Here is a 19630-nt window from a genome sequence, read left to right as displayed (position 1 = left end):
CGATGTGCAAAAGTGTAAAACAACCTAAACAATAAAATTGCAAATCCACCAACCTCTCACTACCAACATATGAGAGCACCAGGCTCATTGGAGCCCGCTGTATCCAGATCATGCAACCTTGCTCAAATTCCTAGAGATTCGGGTATCTCATGGAGCTCGGTTTCACAAACTCAAGCTCCAACACGAGGAATCCATGGTGCTCACACGCAGAAGATGTCAGGGAAGACTACACTAATCAGGCAGAGACACTACAGTCAATTTTTTTTATCAATATTTTTGGTCCAAAAAGATCTTTTTTTCTTCGGAAAGTGACGTGTCATTCGTAAGAAAATGGACACTTGAGTTATATGATAACAAAGTGATACACTGATTTTATGCCTATTTTTTCTAAGGATATTGTTGGTGAGCCATGCAAATAACATATTAATATACTATTATGTGTGAGGCGTTTTTTTGCACCCGGGAGCATATGCTCCCGTTTTTTTAAATAACATTTAAACATGGTTCAAGATATCAAAAAAATTCTGAACAAACAATTGACGCGTACATCTTGATATTATAAATGCTCATAAACTCCTTTCGTGGAAAACCGACATTTTTTGTGTCGTGTGCAAAAAAGACAAAATTTGGTGCTTAAAAATAGCTTCTCACAAAACATTTTTCTTTATCTTTTTCACACAGGACACAAAAAGATGTTAAATTTTCGCAAAACTTGGCGTGCATAAATATAATTTCTACATACACGCGCCAATTTTTTGTTTAGATTTTTAAACATTTTAAAATGTTTTCTCGGGTACCAAGAGCATATGCTCCGAAGTTCAAAGGTGGTTTTCCGTACTATTATTATAATTATTATTTTGATGGTCAAAATTAAATTTAAAATACACATGCGCGTTACATTTTTTTTTTAGAACTACATGCGCGTTACATGAAGAAACTGAAGGGGGCGTCCTGTTACCCTTTTGTACCGAGTGATATGCATTGACGTGCTAGCGAATCCTCAACAGTAATTTGGCCCAAATTATGATCTTGCACTTTATTTGATCCGTAGCTTGCTCCCCAAACCATGCCAAAAGGCTTGAATGCAAAAGAAACCTCCCCAAGATAAGCACTGCTACATTCGAGTAATACGGCCTTATCTCTGCACAGAACAATACATGCAAATAAATCAATTGGATCAGTGCAAAGCAAATGCACTGAATTGTTTCGCAAGCCTCACTCGACATTTTTTTATATGACGAGGGGAGGAAGATGGTGCGTGCCCCCTGCCAATCCGTGTATAAATAGGGGTCTCGGGGCACAACTCTCCTCACACCAATCCATTCCCGTTCACCTGGTTTCACTATTTTGCGTTCACCCGGTTTCTTCCTCGTGGTGCGTTGCGTTTGTTGGGTTCTTCTGAAGAAGCGGAAGGTAAAAGGAACATTTCTCCTGTCAATGATGCTTTGTTACTGTCTTGGTTGATTATAGAACAATGCTCTGCCAGTTTCGCTGCTGGTACAACTTACTCACTGCAGCTAAAAACTCTGCTGCTAATGTAATGTCGATGCATGCCTGATCGAATATGATGGTGTCGGTGGGAATTTAGAAACTGACCAGCTATAACTCTGCTCATTTTCTTGGACTCACGAGCGAGAAAAAAAATGTGGGGCTCGATTTGTTGCAGCCTGTGCTTTGATCTTAGGCAGGTTTCTTGTACTAGGGGGATAGTTGATAGTACTTGATAGCAGCAGCACTCATGGTGTGGATTCTCTGACGGTGTGATCTGTGTCGGCATCCACCTGCAGAGATCTGGTGGGGAAGCTTCCGGATCTGCGGTCCTAGCAAGCTCTCATCATTCTCTGGGTTTAAGGTTTCAGTTCCAAGTCATCAAGTGGATAGCATTTTAGATCTAGCTAAAGTATTATACTTAGTATTATATTGATCATTTCTCTTGCTTCCCTCTGACAACTTCTATTGTCTTATCCGTTCCTTCTCATGTGCTTCTGTCTGTATCGGAGAGCCGGGGAACACACTGACGGTTCTTTCTTTCTTGTGCAAATTAATAGCCATGGTTAGCTTCAGATTATTTCTCTGTTAACTCCCACGGCTAGTGTTAATTTCCTTGTCATGGCCTGCAAGAAAGAAACCCCACGCTCATCTCATGTCCAGAAGGTTCTCGCATGCGTCACTCTTTGTCCTTGCCAGCAAGCTTCGGTTCCAACGGACGGCTACTGGAGCTCATGCAAGCCATCGGTGTCGGCGGGAGCAAGATGCTAAGAACTTGTTGCCTGGAGGCCACTGGGATTTCTTGTTGCTTTCTACCCTCAGATCTGTATAAATGCGCACTCTTCCCCTTCACCACTCATCAGTCCTGTCAAGCCTTCTTCCGTCTTGATTCTCGTATGCCTCTCAATCCTCTAGTTGGCGGCGTCGGTTCTTTTTTAGTTTTTCTGCAATTTCTGTCCAGTTCTGGTTCATATGTTCTTTGCATGTTTCTCAAATCTTGCCGGTGTTTTCTGATAGAATGTCAGACGTGTGTCCGGGAAGACCGGGTGTTGTTCCTGGGTTTCTGGCTTGATTTATTTTATGGGGTTATATGATCTGAACTGAAGCTCTCGCTGATCTGCCGTGCAGGTTTGAGCAATGGGGGAAGCCGCCGGCGACCGTGTGCTGAGCCGCCTCCACAGCGTCAGGGAGCGCATCGGCGACTCCCTCTCCGCCCACCCCAATGAGCTCGTCGCCGTCTTCACCAGGTTTGACCCGATTTCCTTGTGCTGTACTCCCTCCGTTCAGTTTCGGCACTGTCATGAAACAAACCTGTCTATTCAGATTTTCCTCTTGTCTGCTCTTATGAAATAACCATACATTTTGCCCTTAGCATGTTTCTTTTATATGTTTATGCCAGCTTGTAAGTAAATCTACTGATGACGATGTCAGGTGTTCCTTGCGCTACTGGAAATTTCTAGATAGTACTTAATTAGCTCTGCCCTAGTACTGAATAGTGATGACACACCATCTGATTTTTCGAAATTATGTGAACTGATATCTGATCTGACTGCATGTGCATTCTTAGATCCAATACTGTGCAACTAGATAGAATGATTACATTCCGTACTCTCCAGGTGCTAAGACTTCCTGAATATGGTGTCCCAATTGGGTGTACATACCTAGAACTGACAAAATCTATGTAGCATAAGATCAGACTGACTCTCAAATAACTTCGTTAAGTCCATGCCTAGATCTGACAGGATCTATGTAGCATAAAGTCTAACTGAATCTCATAGCCAGGGCCATGTTTCTTATTCATCAGGGTGGTGTGGAGAGCTTGTTACAATTTTGTTAAATTCAATTGCAACTTCAAAACGACTTTTATTTTCACATTTTGAATGCAATTTCCAATTCTTATGTACAGAAATACCGGTGGATCTTATGTGTTTTGAATTATGATAATTCTTTGTGCAGGCTGGTCAACCTTGGAAAGGGAATGCTGCAGCCCCACCAGATCATCGCTGAGTACAACACTGCAATCCCTGAAGCAGAGCGCGAGAAGCTCAAGGACGGCGCCTTCGAGGATGTACTGAGGGCAGCGCAGGTTTGCATCTGGCCTCTCATTGGACTTCAGTATCCCTTTTTCACTTTATTTCTTGCTGTAATCAGTTGCACTGCTGTATATCATACAGGAGGCAATCGTCATCTCCCCATGGGTTGCACTTGCCATCCGCCCCAGGCCTGGTGTCTGGGAGTATGTGAGAGTCAACGTGAGCGAGCTTGCTGTCGAGGAGTTGAGTGTCCCTGAGTACTTGCAGTTCAAGGAACAGCTTGTGGAAGGAAGGTAAAAAAACTGCACCACAGAATTGGGATACTTTACTGATCATTTGGTTCATTTACACCGATGATATTGGATAACATTGTGTAATTCTTTTATATTTCGGCAGCAACAAAGACTTCGTGCTTGAGCTGGACTTTGAGCCATTCAATGCCTCCTTCCCTCGTCCTTCCCTGTCGAAGTCCATTGGCAACGGTGTGCAGTTCCTCAATAGGCACCTGTCATCAAAGCTCTTCCATGACAAGGAAAGCATGTACCCTTTGCTCAACTTCCTCCGTGCACACAACTACAAGGGCATGGTAATGTATTCTTTCATTTGTATCTTTGATCTTTATTTGAATTTCGCATTTAATGGAATAATGAAGATGTATTAAAACTTGTATGCTTCCTCCAGCCTATGATGATGAACGACAGAGTCCGCAGTCTAAGTGCTCTCCAGGGAGCTCTGAGGAAGGCCGAGGAGCATCTGTCTGGTCTTCCAGCAGACACCCCGTACGCGGACTTCCACCACAGGTACTTACTGATCATTTTGATGTCATTGTTGTAAGTACTTGACTAGGAAGCGCTAATATTACCGACTGCTTTTTTGATTGGAAAAATACAGGTTCCAAGAACTTGGGTTGGAAAAGGGCTGGGGTGATTGTGCCAAGCGTGCGCAAGAGACCCTTCACCTGCTCCTCGACCTTCTTGAGGCACCTGATCCGTCCACACTTGAGAAGTTCCTTGGTACAATCCCAATGGTGTTCAATGTTGTCATCCTCTCTCCACATGGTTACTTTGCACAAGCCAATGTCTTGGGGTACCCTGACACCGGAGGGCAGGTAAAATCCTGCATAGTTTTGGCATGAATACATGGTCATTTGACTAGACTTGTTCTCATTAATCTTTGTGCTACGATTCCCCAAAGGTTGTCTATATTTTGGATCAAGTCCGCGCTATGGAGAATGAGATGCTTTTGAGGATCAAGCAGCAAGGCCTCGACATCACACCACGGATCCTCATTGTAAGTCTGATATCTCATGATAAAGTAAAAATGTTCGGCTATTTTGTTATGAAACTCAGCCTTTTCTTTTTTTTTGTCCCTGCGCAGGTTACCAGGCTTCTCCCTGATGCAACCGGCACGACCTGCGGTCAGCGTCTTGAGAAGGTCCTTGGTACTGAGCACACTCACATCCTTCGTGTGCCATTCAGAACTGAAAATGGAATTGTTCGCAAATGGATCTCACGTTTTGAAGTCTGGCCGTACCTGGAGACTTTCACTGATGTAGATACCTAACCTCACCATCATACCTTTTTCAGTACTCATTTGTTAACACAAATATCGTATTGACACTTTCCCCATTTCTGCAGGATGTGGCGCACGAGATTTCTGGAGAGCTGCAGGCCAACCCTGACCTGATCATCGGAAACTACAGTGATGGAAACCTTGTTGCATGCTTGCTTGCACACAAGATGGGCGTTACTCATGTATTAATTCTGTTTACTTTCTGTTGGGAATATATTTACCTCATATTGTTCAGTTTTCTGATGTTACCTTGGTCGTTCGTTCGTATGCAGTGTACCATTGCCCATGCGCTTGAGAAAACCAAGTACCCGAACTCTGACCTGTATTGGAAGAAGTTTGAGGATCATTACCACTTCTCATGCCAGTTCACTACTGACTTGATTGCAATGAACCACGCAGACTTCATCATCACAAGTACCTTCCAAGAGATTGCTGGAAAGTAATATTTCTGTACAACTAAACTTTCACTGATCATATTCATTTCAGTGTTGTTGTTAAATGTATTTATCTTTCCATGATCTAATGGAAATTATTCCTTTTCAGCAAGGACACTGTTGGTCAGTATGAGTCTCACATGGCATTCACAATGCCTGGAATGTACCGTGTTGTCCACGGTATCGATGTTTTTGACCCCAAGTTTAACATAGTCTCGCCTGGTGCCGACATGTCCATCTACTTCCCCTACTCAGAGTCACAAAGGAGGCTCACCTCCCTGCACCCAGAGATTGAGGAGTTGCTGTACAGTGATGTTGACAACAATGAGCACAAGTAATTAGTGGAGAGTTGTTTCTTACTGACAAGTGCTGCATTCGTGGGATGCCTGCGTTGCTACTAATCTGACTAGAGTACATTGTGCAGGTTTGTTCTGAAGGACAGGAACAAGCCAATCATCTTCTCGATGGCTCGCCTGGACCGTGTCAAGAACTTGACTGGTCTGGTTGAGCTGTATGGCCGGAACCCTCGTTTGCAGGAGCTTGTTAACCTTGTGGTTGTTTGTGGTGACCATGGCAACCCATCAAAGGACAAGGAAGAGCAGGCTGAGTTCAAGAAGATGTTTGACCTTATTGAGCAATACAACCTGAATGGCCATGTCCGCTGGATCTCCGCTCAGATGAACCGTGTCCGTAATGCTGAGCTCTATCGCTACATCTGCGACACCAAGGGTGCTTTTGTGCAGGTACCTACATGTTTCATAAACAGAATCATTTGCCTCGTAAAAAATCTCTGTTCTCAAATCTCATATGCTTCCTTTCTGTGTAGCCTGCTTTCTATGAGGCTTTTGGGCTTACTGTCATTGAGGCCATGACCTGTGGTCTTCCAACATTCGCAACTGCATATGGTGGTCCAGCTGAGATCATCGTGAACGGTGTCTCCGGCTACCACATTGATCCTTACCAGGGTGACAAGGCCTCGGCTCTGCTCGTTGACTTCTTTGAGAAGTGCCAGGGAGACCACAGCCACTGGACCAAGATCTCACTGGGAGGGCTTCAGCGTATTGAGGAGAAGTATGCAACTTATTTTAGTCACTGATTTCTATTTCTGAATTTTACCATTTTGCTGCAACTAACTAAAGACTGTCATTTGACCCATGTTATTCAGATACACCTGGAAGCTTTACTCTGAGAGGCTGATGACCCTCACCGGTGTCTATGGCTTCTGGAAGTACGTCTCCAACCTCGAGAGGCGCGAGACCCGCCGCTACCTGGAAATGCTATACGCGCTCAAGTACCGCACCATGGCCAGCACTGTTCCATTGGCTGTCGAGGGGGAGCCCTCGAGCAAGTGATCCGGCCACCTCTCGGCCGGAAGAAGAAGAAGGGTGGCTTGGATTTCTGAAAGATTTGATATTTGAGAATGCGTTGATTTCTTCCTAGGCGCTGCTCTTTTAGAGTTAAGGTCGAGTTGATGTGCTAATTTGATTCAGCAGTGGGAGTGAGTCGAGACAGAAGGATGTGGTGCGTGCCAGTATTGTTGGTGCTTTTCGTGTTCTTTGGATGTTACCCTTGAATAATAGTAGCGGCCTTGGCGCTGTTTCTGAAATAATAGTAGCATCCTTGCTCGTTGCCAAGAAAATCTTTGTTTTTTCTCTTGAAGAAGTGGCAAAGCGACCTCTGCATCTATCTCTGTCATTGAAATTTAGCTCTGTTGCGGTGCACTAGATACCTTACATTGCTCAAGAGAAGAGCAAGAAAAGCCGGACCATGTGGCTGTAAATTCCAACAACACGATTTAGAAATTACAAAATTTGCAAATAACGAATGTTACTACCTCCATCCCAAAACTTAAGGCCCTTTTTTAAAGTCAAACCAAGTAAAGTTTGTTCAAATTTTTAGAAGAAATCTATCAACAAATATGATATTTTGTAGTATCATACGAAAATATATTTTATTATCTATCTAATGATATTGATATTCTATTTTGCATGTTAATGATTTTTAATAAAAACTTGGTCAAACTTAACGTAGTTCGACTTTCTAAAAAAATACAAGTCTTAAGCTTTAGGATATGGGTAATACTTATTTCAGCTTAACAACAAACATTGTTGGGTTGACCGTCGGTCCAAAAAAGGTTTTTCGTGTTAGTGTTAATGTAGATTTTTGTAAATCTACCGAGCCGGTTTCGCATGACATGGTCCCAGCCCCCCCCCCCCGCGCGAGCAGACAAACATTTTATGTAAATTCGACCATATTAGGTAGAATGGGGATGGAAGGGTCTTTTTTTCATTCACATGATTTTAAAAAGCCCTGAAATATGAAAAGCAAAGTCATGCAAACTCCAATCCTTCAGCATTTCTTATGCACTGAAGTTTATTTGATTCCATCACGGAAAAACCAAAGAATTTGAAAAAGTAGTTTCTTTCTGAAATATAATGCAAAGGATTCAATAGAGAAAATATTACTACAAGATTCAACCATGCGAATCAAACAACCACCGTAAAAAAATAAGAATTTAAAATCCTCCAAATTTCTATGAAAATTTTCTAAGAATTTTAAAAGCCGCCATAGGCTGGAAGAGTATTCGAAGGATTGGGTGAGAGGCACCAACCTACAATACCGAATCCCCTCTGGATAAAGTTACAGCGCTAGTACGCCGCCTGTCTAAAAAAAATTCACAAATTGTATCTAAATTTAAATGTATATCTTGCCCTTCATTCAAGAAAACCATAGGACGACCTAATTTTTGCAGAAATCCCCTTGTTTCTTTTTTGAGGGAAGAAATTCCTTGTTAAGCGTAACTACGACCGCCTTGGGCGAATATGCTATATAGACCCTAAAAAGAGGGCGAGAGAGAGAACAACAGAGAGATAAGAGTTCCTCCTGTCGTCGCCGAGGTTTCTCCGGCGGAATCCAGTGCAAGGCAAGGAGGCAGCAAGATGACTCATATCCTTATCTTTCTCAATTAGATCTATGCACGTCCTGTTATTCTCATCTTGTTCCTGTGAATTACTTTATGCGTGGTGCTGTTTTCAATTCCTGGTGATTCCTTCTTCGTCTTGCTCTGTTTCCTCCTTGACTTCGTGAGCGGCGGCGCACGGGGCAGCCAGAGGGAGCGCGACCGCGAGCGCGCGGCGGCGAGGAAGCCCAACTCCAAGAACGGCGGGGACGGCCTCACCCCGGAGCAGCGCCGCGAGAGGTTTGTTTCTTTTTCTCCATGATCTCCGATTGGTTCCACCACGGTTGAATCTTGGATGGGCTGTTTGACCCGTTGCCGATCCGGATCCTGCATCTGTTGTTGCCGCAGGGACAAGAAGGCACTGGAGGAGAAGGCCGCCAAGAAGGCGGCACAGGCTTCTGGGAGCGCCGCCGGGTCCTCCACGGACACCAAGAATAAAGATGCGAAGAAGTAGGTCTCGCCGGATCCGACCCTGCGATGGTGCCGCCGCCTCATTACGATTCTCAGTGACATAAGTTTGTACCTTTGCATCTGTGGATCCTTTATGCCTCAATAATGGTTAAACTATTCTCGGATGCAATGTAAGTTGGGTCACTAGTTTTCTGAAATTCTGAACTCACGATATTAATAAGCAGTGTTCTGGTTCTGCGAGCTATTTTCCGTTCAGTCTATGATTTTACTGGCACACTTTCGTTGTGATATTGCTAACCTGTGGAATATTTTACATGCTATTGTCAGACTAAGATTTCGACTGCAATAACCTGTACTCTAGAACCTAAACCAAATAGTGGGAAAATGGGAGCATGACTGATTATTTTCCTTGATCAAATATCAATATGCGATAGCAGTTATGCAACATATTTACGGGTTTTCAGATCTTTTTGCTACTCTTAATTAGCTTATATCCTTCAAAACAATGGAGATAGTCAAATTTGGAACAATCTCAATGTTCTGATGATAATTTGATTAAATCCTAGTATCAAATATGATATTGAGCTGTCATTCCTAGGATCCCCGTGTTTTGAACACCAGATATTCTGAATTTCTGATTAATTAGTTTAGTATTTTAATTTTATAAACGCAAAAAATCTTTGCCTCAATGTCGGGAAAACTGGCAATTTTATCATGACATACATAACATGGAGAATAAATATGAGGCATATCGGAAGATAATAGTAACGCAGTACTTGTTGAAGATATTTCGTAGTCAGTCATTCCATTGGATAAATAGTTTTCATAGATGTAAGTATATTTGCAATTTGTATTAATGCAAACTCTATGTTTCAGTATGTTGCATCTAAAGTTGCCCATTAGCCGTCAAGACAGAACTGACAATACATGAATGCAACTAGCGGTAGTTATGCAAACAAATTACTAAGATGTTTTAACAAGGATTAAGAGTGGTATTGTAATGCATGACTACTCAACTATAGATCAAATATTAGTAGCACATTATTGCAGTGGAACTGCCTTGTTCACATCAAACCAGCAATGGATACTGTTATTCATGTCTATGCATATCTGGTCATTAGGTAGAACATTTTGTTTGTGTTCGAGAGATCATACACATATCATTGCGATAGTAAATAAGTTTGATGGAAATGAGCATTTCTTGCTATACTTCCTATTGCAAGCTGGGTCTATTAGCAAGGGTGGAGATAATTTGTTTCATTGACAAAATAAGGATGGCTGCGCCAAGTACTTAGCCTTGCTAGATCACTGATGGTGTGTTGTCTCGCCCGTCTATTTGTGCACCCGTCTATTTGTGCACGAGAATGGTTGATAGTGATGTGATATATACAGTAAGGATGCGAGTTATGTAAGGACTGGTTGGAGAAGGAATTACTTGTTGTTAGGAACATGGAAGGGAGACAACCTGAAAGTTTGTAGGTAGCCAAATATGAGTGGAACTTTTCTCTAACTTTTAAGATCAAAACCTGCCAGTCATAGCCAACTTTGGTGACAGTAAAGTTGAACAGTTGCAATGTTAAACTCAAAACACATTTCGTGTTTGCACCAAATTTTGTGCTGGAACAATAGATATACAAGCAAGCAGAGAGTTACAAATAGCTCGAATTCTTTCATATTGACTTTAGAGATTCACTTTTGCTTCTCGTAGCATGCCACGAAGACAGGTAGCAACTTCAGTGAATGAAGGTCTTTGCGAAGGTTCAGTTGACCAACATTGCTCCATCAGTTTCCTCCATTCCGGGTTACATGAAGTTGGCACTGGTGGCCTCAGTGTGTTACTCAAAATACCCCCTGCACACTCCCATCGTTAACATTTAAATTTTCCATTCCTACTTTAGGATGCATAGAGAAGAATACGCAGAACATTATATTATCTCAGCTCAAATTCATGGAATCCTGGTAGATTTTAATAACTGACCAGGAACTGCCTACTTTCCTGATTATCATAAGTAACTGGGAGTATGGGACAAGGTCGGCCAGAGCTATCATGCCATGTTTTTACTAATCTTGCAGTTTTATCTGTTTTTTCTATTTTTCGTTGGTAAATTATTGGGAAAAACTATAATTTCTATTGACCTTTGATATATCAAATACTAGTTTTTTTTTGTAAAATTTCTGACCATATAAAAGAGGCTAAACATGGATATCCAATAGACCATGATTGGAATTAGACCAGGCTTGCAGGGTGACCGTTTTCTGGTTGCAAAATTATTACACCTTATTAGACAGTTACCACTGGAACCTAGTATCAATATACTTTGAGCATTTTAATTTCTAATTACATACAGACACATGGTTGAAGTCAAAATTTCTTTGTTATAGAGTCATGGGTTTCAGTGAGAGTGTGTGTGTAAGTAGGATGACAAGTAGGGCTACTGGCAGTAAGTGTATTTATAGAAGTACAATTTTTGCTTGTACGGTTATCTCTTTTGGTTCACTGAACTTGAGAACTACATCATGCTTGTTTAGGGAAATGACATTGATATAGAATGTTTTAAGTAATTCAGAAGAAAATATTCCTTCAGTTATACATGATCTTACTGTATGCATACCTATGACTCCTCCATAGTGCATGCCATCATATGGATCCTCACCGGTGAGAATTTCCCACATCACAACTCCAAAAGAATAGACATCAACCTGCGTTTTCATAAAAAACTATATTTGAGTACAATTTAGATACTTCACAAAATTCTTGCGATGTGCTTTAGTTTTTACACTTTCTTGTGTTCATGAACCATACAAATAATCCTCTAGTTCTTGCTGAAAGTGAGTGTTAGTTGATATAGTAGTATAACTCTCACTGAACAAGTCAAGTATCTTCACCACGACAGAAACTTCTAAAAGGTTACATTCATGTGAGAATGACTGATAAGTATATTTGTATATATACCTTTGTGCACAATATCAAGTGAAATTGTGAAACACACACAATGCCTTTTTTTTGCTGCTTATAACATCTTCACACTTCGAGTCATTAAAAAGATTCAGAATAATACCTTTTCAGATACTTTAGTGCCACTCATTGTCAGCAATTCTGGGGCCATCCATGGAAGAGTTCCTCTCATTCCACCAGAAACCATGGTGGCTTGTTTCATTTTCGATAAACCAAAATCAGCAACCTGTAGTTGCTTCTCTGTTATGCCCATCATTTATATGCAAAAGTCCATCGTACATACATGAACATGATTCATAAATTTATAGCATCTTGCCCTACTTGTTTGCATTCAAAACATAAAATTATTTAAAAGCTTATGCTACTGGAATAGTGGAGTCGTGACATACCTTGCATATGGGACGAGAGGGATCCTTAACATTCACCAGCAGGTTATCACTTTTCAGATCGAAGTGGACAATGTCCTTGGAGTGCAAGTATTCCATTCCAATGGCTGCATCCATTGCAACAAGTATCCTCTTGCGCCAATCAAGATATTTGTCCTTGCGACCCAGCACTTTTTTTAGAGACCCATTGACCATGAATTCTGTTACAGTAGCTAATGTCCCCCCTGGCCCGTTGTTTACAACACCGTAAAGTGCCAGAATGTTGGGGTGGTGAAGTTTTGAGATGATAGCGGCCTCTCTCCAAAATTCGGTTATCTGCATGATAAGATATGTATAATGATGGATACATGTTGCATTTCTCCCTCTCAACCCTTGCAGTTTATGTTACAAATTAGATGTCCATGTGCAATACATTTTTTTTTCAACATATAATGCACTGGCTGAAATAGTACGACCAGATTATTCATCTAAAATTATCCATGCTAATGATTATAATTATGCCAAATGGTACAAGAAAGCTTTAGCACACTCTTATTGGAGCAAAATTTGTGGTGTGGACTGACTTGTTAGGTCGACTAATGAGAATTCTCCTTAATCAAGACTGGATGTGTTCCGGCGGAGCTTACATTCAACGAACAGTTCTCCGTACAATCCATGTATGCTGATTGGGAAATATGAATTATTGTTTCTGTTAGAAGTTCATTTGTTGAGGGATATTTTGATAAAGGACAATCTTGGAAAGCACAACTTGAAGGCAAATAAAAATTGTTTCTTCTTTTATGGAGAAAAAATGATATAACATTTGTTCACTGTGCCCAGCTTGACACCCGATGTGGCGGATTGTTTATTGGGCTTAGACCTCTCCACGTAGAAGTATTTCAAATATGTTTGGTAATTGGTTTTCGAGGATGCATAGACCATTAAAGACTCAAATTTTAGTTGGAATGTGTGTTTTATGGTTGTCGCAATGATGTTGTTTTTTAAATACAACGATTTTGTAGTTCTTTGTAAGCTATTCATACGGCTACCCACTGGATCTATGATTAGTTTTTGCTACATCATGTGGAGGTTTTGGGATACTCTGGTTTCTTGATGTAGCCTCTTGAAGATGGTGGCATAAGATTAAAAAAAACAGAGGAAGCATAAGATTTGTTCATAGTATCTATCTCTTTACCTGGTAAATTTGTGAAACTAGTACCCTTGACTGAACTTCAAATAATGCGGGTGAATTCATATAGGCTTACCAGTTTATCTGCCTGTGATGATGGGTACGAAAAACAATTGTTATTTATCCGTTTTATGGCAACATCTGTTCCCCTCCATTTTCCATGAAAAACAGTTCCAAATGCTCCAGAGCCCATCTCACGGAGATCTTCGAGGTCTTCGTTGCTTATTATCTGCCATTTGTATGAGATTAATTTTAGGAACAAGTACTTGTATAATGAAGAAGTTAGAAATCTATGTGAAGACATTCTGACAAATCTCCTTCTATATACTTTTGAGATAAAAAAATTCGTACGAGTGCCTTTTTAGCTTGATATGCTTATGTTACAGATTAGATGTGAAATTAACTACAAACCTGGACATTGCTTATAAGATCTCTGCCCAATAGTGCATTTGCAGGCAGAGATTGTTCAGTGCTCTTGGTTTCACGTAGCTGCCAGTAGAAAGAGAGTCAGAAGTCATACACTAAATTGTTTCAGATATGCCACATGAAACAGGATGTGTAGATGTACCGCAGGCTCTGATATTGATGGTGCCGCATTATCTTTAGCTTCTGCTAGTGTAGTTCTGATTTGAGGATTAATGGTACCAGTACCAACTGATCGAAATCGAGTGATTTCTGATGAATGTTCATCTGGTCCTGGACTGCTGGGTCGTTCTTGTATTCTCTCACTTGAAGCACGCACCAGAATATTTGGTTGCAGATTTGTTGTTTTGTCGGAAGATGCAAAAGCAAAAGGAAGTAGTACTGCTTCGCCGCTATAGCTGACCGGTGTAGAAGTAACTGCAGGCTGGTTCTTCTGCATGCTGCTGGTTGCAGCTGTCGACTCCATATACTGCAAGTTTGTACTGATGTTGCAACCAGGAGTACAAGATTCATGACCGGGTTCTGAGATCTCCACCTTTTTGTGCAATTGGAAGTTGTTGATCTTCCTAGTCAGTGGGTCTTCTGCTGAGTGGAATATAGCTTCTTCTTGGGCAACAATCCTTGTTGATTTTATCGTGTTCTCATCGGTGCCTTGTTGGTTGACTGTGATCTGGGAACCCCTTGGTGACAAAGATGCAGGCATTTCGTAGGCAGACCGACCTGTATGTGGTGGCACCGGGAATTTTTTGTTTTTAGACGATGGCTGTGTCGCCACACTACTGTTGCCTAATGGGGCCGTTTGCTGTTTCCTTGGTGATATTTTCTCCTGTACCCCAGTAGCTTCATGGCTCTTTCCGAAAGATTCCGTGGCAGTCTGTTGCTGATGCCCTGAGACAGCGAGACCACCGCTTTGCTGTGTCTTGGATTCAGGAGGCACAGATGCACCATGGTAAGCTTTATCAATATTGCTGGTTGCAGAGATCACGTTACCTTCAGTGCTGTGTGCCTTGTAATCTTGGTTAGCCATCCGTCTCTCGGAACTTGGAGACATCTTCTCCAACTGACCACTTGATGTCTTTGGTGGCGCCATGATACTCTGCAAGGGCTTCGTTCTGATGGACACTGGAGCTTCCTCTGTTCTGCCTGCCGGCAATCCTTCCACGTTGTTGCCAAACATCAGCTGGTCTAGGTCATTAACTGAAGATCTGCCGAGGCTATGTGCTCTCAGTTCATCATAAACTGGTGCGATGACCCCGTTGATAAGAGCAATGAACTGTGCTTCTTTTTCTGCATTGGATGAGCCTTGTACGATAAAATGCACGTGGCGCTCATCGTCGTTGCCAGAGAAAAGGTACATGGTTAGCATTTCTCTGCTTCTTTCTAGCACAATGCACTCATCAATCATATGCCGAAGGTCATCATCAGAGGTGATGGAAATGAGCATGCTCACTTGCTCCCCAGGGATGTGGTACTTTATCGTGTGGGCTCTCCTTATCAATCTTGTTGTCTTCAAGATGAACTCTTGCCAGGAAATGTCCCGGCTGATTTTGATCAGATGCCTGTTACCACCAATATACCGAAGCTCGCCATCGCTTGGCCTTGGCAAGAACCTACCACCAAAGTTGCAAATAAGCTTTATCTTCATTGGTTTAACATCATAGTAATCTCGATGGAACCGTGATCCTTGGTTGCTAGTGACACTGAATGGAGCAGATGTTGGCAGATTCTTTGGCGCTTTCAGATCATAAATGTTAAGTTGTTCCACCCAGTCCATGTTTACTGCTTTGGGTGTTGTTCTCCTTAGAGAGAATCAGAACGGGGGATTCCTTGTCTTTTCTCTCTCTCTTGCATAAATTCAAGAAAAATCCCTCACCCGTCTGCCCCTAGGAGTTCAGTACATGGTGTTGGTCCTATTTCACCTAGAACTTCATAGACCCAGGACCCAGCGTTTTGGGGGGATTCGATGAAAAATTATTGTCAGAACTTTTGATCTGCAGGGACAGGACATTCGATTAAGAATTTACATGTTCCTACCAAGCCATGATAAGAATGGTAGATAAACACACTTAACTACAAGAACACTGCAACAAATAATCAGTTTTTAGAAGTAAGAGTGCTAACAATCGTGAAACATAACTGGTTTTTCCATTAAGCCGTGTTACAATAATTTGAGTCGGCCAAAGTTAAGATATACAAAAAAGAATACAGAAGCTTAATAGAGAAGAAAGAACCGAAGAGAGGTTACTGACCTCTTGAGAGTTCAGGCAACAGGTTCAGAATGCTTGCCTCAGTGCCAATGGTGTGTGAGACACTAATATGAACAGGTGAGTGGACTCGAGGTTGGAATGATTGTTTTGGGGGGCAAGATAGATAGGAGTTGGTGAGTTACTGACTCACCTTTGAAGCAATGGGTCGGGTCATGTCTGCGTCCACCGCATGTCAGCCACACATCCGTGGCAGTTCTTCTAACTGCAACTGACTCTTCTTGTCATTAGGTTTTGTTGAACTATGTATGATTACTAGTGCTAAATACTTTTATTCATGTAGACTATTCAAGAAGATTCCAGCCTCAGCTGCCACTTAGCCTGGGGCAAGGGGCGGCCCTTCTAAATACCTTGGTTGTCGTTTTCAGATGGCAACGTGATATAAACCACCGTCAGCATAATTTTAAATGATCCAGCTTTGGTCAAAGTTTTGTTGTACACTATACTATAAGGCCGCCCACAAGCCAGTTGCATTTGTAATTTTCGTTCCAGTTGATGATAATATACTCTTCAATTTGCATGTTACTTGCAGTTGCAGGTGAGTAGTGGCTGTCATTCCAAGGGTGAAAATTCGTACTAATGCACAAAGCTTCAACGTACCTTTCCCTGGTAAAGGCAAAGTTTTCTGGTTGACCTATGATTCTTTTACTAACGAAGTCCAAACATTTGATCCATTTTCAATGTGTTTCATCTGTGTTATCTTTCAGGTCTCGTCAATTTTCACTTGTTGGCTGTTCAAAATAGTTTCATAGACGGGGCAAGATCAGGTCATCCTCTCGGCCATCCAATACTCATTCGGCGAGGGTGTCGCCGATCTGATCCTCTTCGCCACAACTTCCCATGAGGCTAGGGGCACTTTGGAGGACAGCTTTGCGTTTACGTGCCTAGAGCGGGCTGATGCGATCCGCTGCCAGCTCGGCGACACCAACAAGCGGGACCTCTCGGTTACTGCCTACTTCAATTAGGTCAAATCCTTTGCCGACATGTTGTCCTCCATCGTCCAGCCTCTTCGGGACTCCGGGTTCACATCATTCATCATCAACGGTCTCTATGGCGAGTACGACTCTCATTGGGAACATCAACGGGCGTGACACGTCTATTCAGCTGCATGATCTTTACATGTGTCTTCTCAGCACTGAGCAATATGTCGATGCTCGTCATGCGGCCAAGGTCTACTCTGACACCTCCTCGGCGACCCCTATGTACAAAAGGGGCTCACACACACCTTACTACGCGCCTCCAACTCTGAAGCCGTTGCTTCCCTTATCGATACCGACCAAGTCAGCCCCTGCTGCACCGTGGGGTTCCACCATTGGTGTCTGCCCCAAGCACGAGTGCTAACTATGTGGTCGTGGGGGCCATCTCGCCTCGAAGTGCCACAGATGCTTCCGAGCTTCCTCGGCATTGGAAATGACGATCATGGCAACGAGCGTCAAGCCGTGATGGCGGATAAGGAATACGCTCAGTCCTACCCAGTTGATCCCCACAGGTACATGGATATTGGTACTATGTGGATCACCTGACGAGCAAGCTTGGTAGACTCAACATGCATGAGTAGTATCAAGGGACTGATAAGGTTCACCTCGCCAATGGGACACGTATGCACATCTCTCATATTGGTCAAGCATCCTTTCTCACTAGTCATGCCAGCATGAAACTCCAGCTTCGTGATATTCTTCGTGTTCCTTCTGTTACTCTTAACTTGCTATCAGTTTCTATACTTACTCATGATAATAATATCTTTGTCGAATTTCACACGTTTGATCTTTTTGTTAAGTATTGGGCCACGATGGACGTTCTACTTAGCGGTTGTGTTGCCATGGTCTTACCACCTCGATGTGCCCACCATAGGTTTTTAGTGGAGTTCGAGTCTCGTAGTCATAGTGGCATGCTCGCCTCGGCCAACCCACCACTCTGATAGTCATTCATGTTCTACATCGTCACGAGATTCCTATGGAGTCTAGTAATAAAGATGTAGCAGTAAGGCTACATCAACTTCCTTTCTGATGTCTATTAGTAAAGCAAGAGTCATCAACTTTCTTTTTCTTTGTCTAGTCGAGAAGTTCAAAATCCTCTAGAACTTGTTTTTCGGATGTATGGTGTCTTGCTGATGAGTGGAATTTTATACACTTTTTAAACGTACTCTATGCTTATAAAACCACTCATCTTATACTCCATCTAGTGGGCTCTCATTCTGTTCTCTCCGCTCTCTCCTCTATGAACAATGTTTGTGATCTCTCCTTGGTTTTCTCCGGCCGGCGCTCTCCCCTTCTCCGCCGGCGGCTCGGCTGCTGGGCGTGAGGATGGGAGAGGAGGCCTAGGCTGTAGTGTAGATAGATGTTCTCCTTCTTCTCCTCCCTGTAGGTGTAGGATTAGGTCTAGGGTTTGGGCTTGTCCCAGGTGTACCTATATGGAGTCTGGCGGTATGCCATGGAGGCCTGTCACTCCGGTGTCCTGGCGCGGCATCGGGTGCTCGCTAGTGATGCGCTCCGACGACCCTCCAAGGTGGAGGCATGGTGGTGGCTGCAGATCCGGTGAGGTCTTCCTCAATAAGCGCCGACGAGAATCTTGCTGTACAGATCTTCTTCAGCTTCGATGTTCCTCTTGTCATCATGGTGGCGGCGGAGGTACTGGAGCTCCCCTGGATTGGTGGCGGTGGGGTTCTTGCTGCTTCGGCCTGTGCGCAACACACAGCGACGACCATCGTTGTGATCCTTGGCCGTAGATGCGGCCCTTCTTCAACCTCCGGTATGGAGGCCATCTCGATCTTCTGCCGGTGCTTGACGCCTCCAGGGTACCAAGTGGTACGTCCCCGGGATCCTGGATGTGGCCGGTGGACTGATCTGGTCGTCGGAGGAGAGCCATCGAGCGCGCTGCTCTCAGATCTCGGCGGTGACGCCTGGAGGTCGCCGGCGACGTGTGGTGGAGGAGCCTTAGGACCTGATTTCTTTTCCATCTTAGTCCTAGGGTGGTTTCTATAAGAAAGAGAGGCCTTATCTTCAAATTTCAGGTTCTTAATGAGAGTGTTGTAAAGGGCCTCTTTGTAAAATGTAACGTCCACCTGTGTTTGCAATGAAAGCTCCACCGGGGTCACTTTGACCCCTCTGTCTGTTCAAACAAAATACTCCATCTAGTTATTATTATACATGATTACTTGTTCCCATGCTTTTCCATGTGAGTGTTGCAAAACTATTAGTTTTTTTATAAGGGTTTTATTACTTTTCTTTGTATTTGATGTGTGTGTAGGTGTATTGAGGATTTATGGACAAAGCAAGGCAAAAGGAACAAAGTGGATCCAATGTGGAGGAGTTACAGGCACCTAACTTAGCCATATGAAAGTAAAAAATTGATATCTTTACATCAACACAAAATAAATATCCAAGGTCATGGTTTTGTAGCTCTCATCCATGTGAACCCAATGATCCCAAAAACTTCGCAATCGAAGTTTGTATGAAGAAATAACAACCAAAATACTAAAGGGTCCAGAAGTTATAACGAGCATCAGTATGGCAGAGATGGCCGTATAGTGCCACTAT

General features: G+C 42.8%; 3 protein-coding genes across 3 annotated transcripts; 2 read left to right on the top strand and 1 right to left on the bottom strand.

Annotated features, from left to right (window-relative positions):
• Positions 1-1324: 1324 nt before the first annotated feature.
• Positions 1325-7094, top strand: LOC124698555 (sucrose synthase 1-like). Its single transcript, XM_047231041.1, has 15 exons — positions 1325-1413; positions 2617-2735; positions 3445-3574; positions 3663-3814; positions 3918-4107; positions 4203-4321; positions 4413-4629; positions 4716-4811; positions 4899-5072; positions 5159-5275; positions 5366-5532; positions 5637-5861; positions 5952-6270; positions 6354-6598; positions 6693-7094. Exons 2-15 carry the CDS (start codon positions 2626-2628, stop codon positions 6877-6879), a joined length of 2448 nt encoding a protein of 815 aa, XP_047086997.1. The 5' UTR covers positions 1325-1413; positions 2617-2625; the 3' UTR covers positions 6880-7094.
• Positions 7095-8347: 1253 nt separating this feature from the next.
• LOC124698554 lies at positions 8348-9141 on the top strand. Its single transcript, XM_047231040.1, has 3 exons — positions 8348-8473; positions 8627-8726; positions 8835-9141. Exons 1-3 carry the CDS (start codon positions 8467-8469, stop codon positions 8938-8940), a joined length of 213 nt encoding a protein of 70 aa, XP_047086996.1. The 5' UTR covers positions 8348-8466; the 3' UTR covers positions 8941-9141.
• A 1236-nt stretch (positions 9142-10377) lies between these two features.
• LOC124702624 (dual specificity protein kinase shkD-like) lies at positions 10378-16311 on the bottom strand. Its single transcript, XM_047234786.1, has 10 exons — positions 16228-16311; positions 16080-16141; positions 14567-15821; positions 13976-14392; positions 13819-13896; positions 13484-13636; positions 12243-12554; positions 11957-12079; positions 11510-11597; positions 10378-10748 (listed from the first exon to the last, which is right to left on the bottom strand). Exons 3-10 carry the CDS (start codon positions 15602-15604, stop codon positions 10579-10581), a joined length of 2379 nt encoding a protein of 792 aa, XP_047090742.1. The 5' UTR covers positions 15605-15821; positions 16080-16141; positions 16228-16311; the 3' UTR covers positions 10378-10578.
• Between the last annotated feature and the right edge of the window lie 3319 nt (positions 16312-19630).

Source organism: Lolium rigidum, chromosome 3, assembly GCF_022539505.1.
Source record: "Lolium rigidum isolate FL_2022 chromosome 3, APGP_CSIRO_Lrig_0.1, whole genome shotgun sequence".
Taxonomy (NCBI): domain Eukaryota; kingdom Viridiplantae; phylum Streptophyta; class Magnoliopsida; order Poales; family Poaceae; genus Lolium; species Lolium rigidum.
This window is presented reverse-complemented; position numbering and strand designations above follow the sequence as displayed.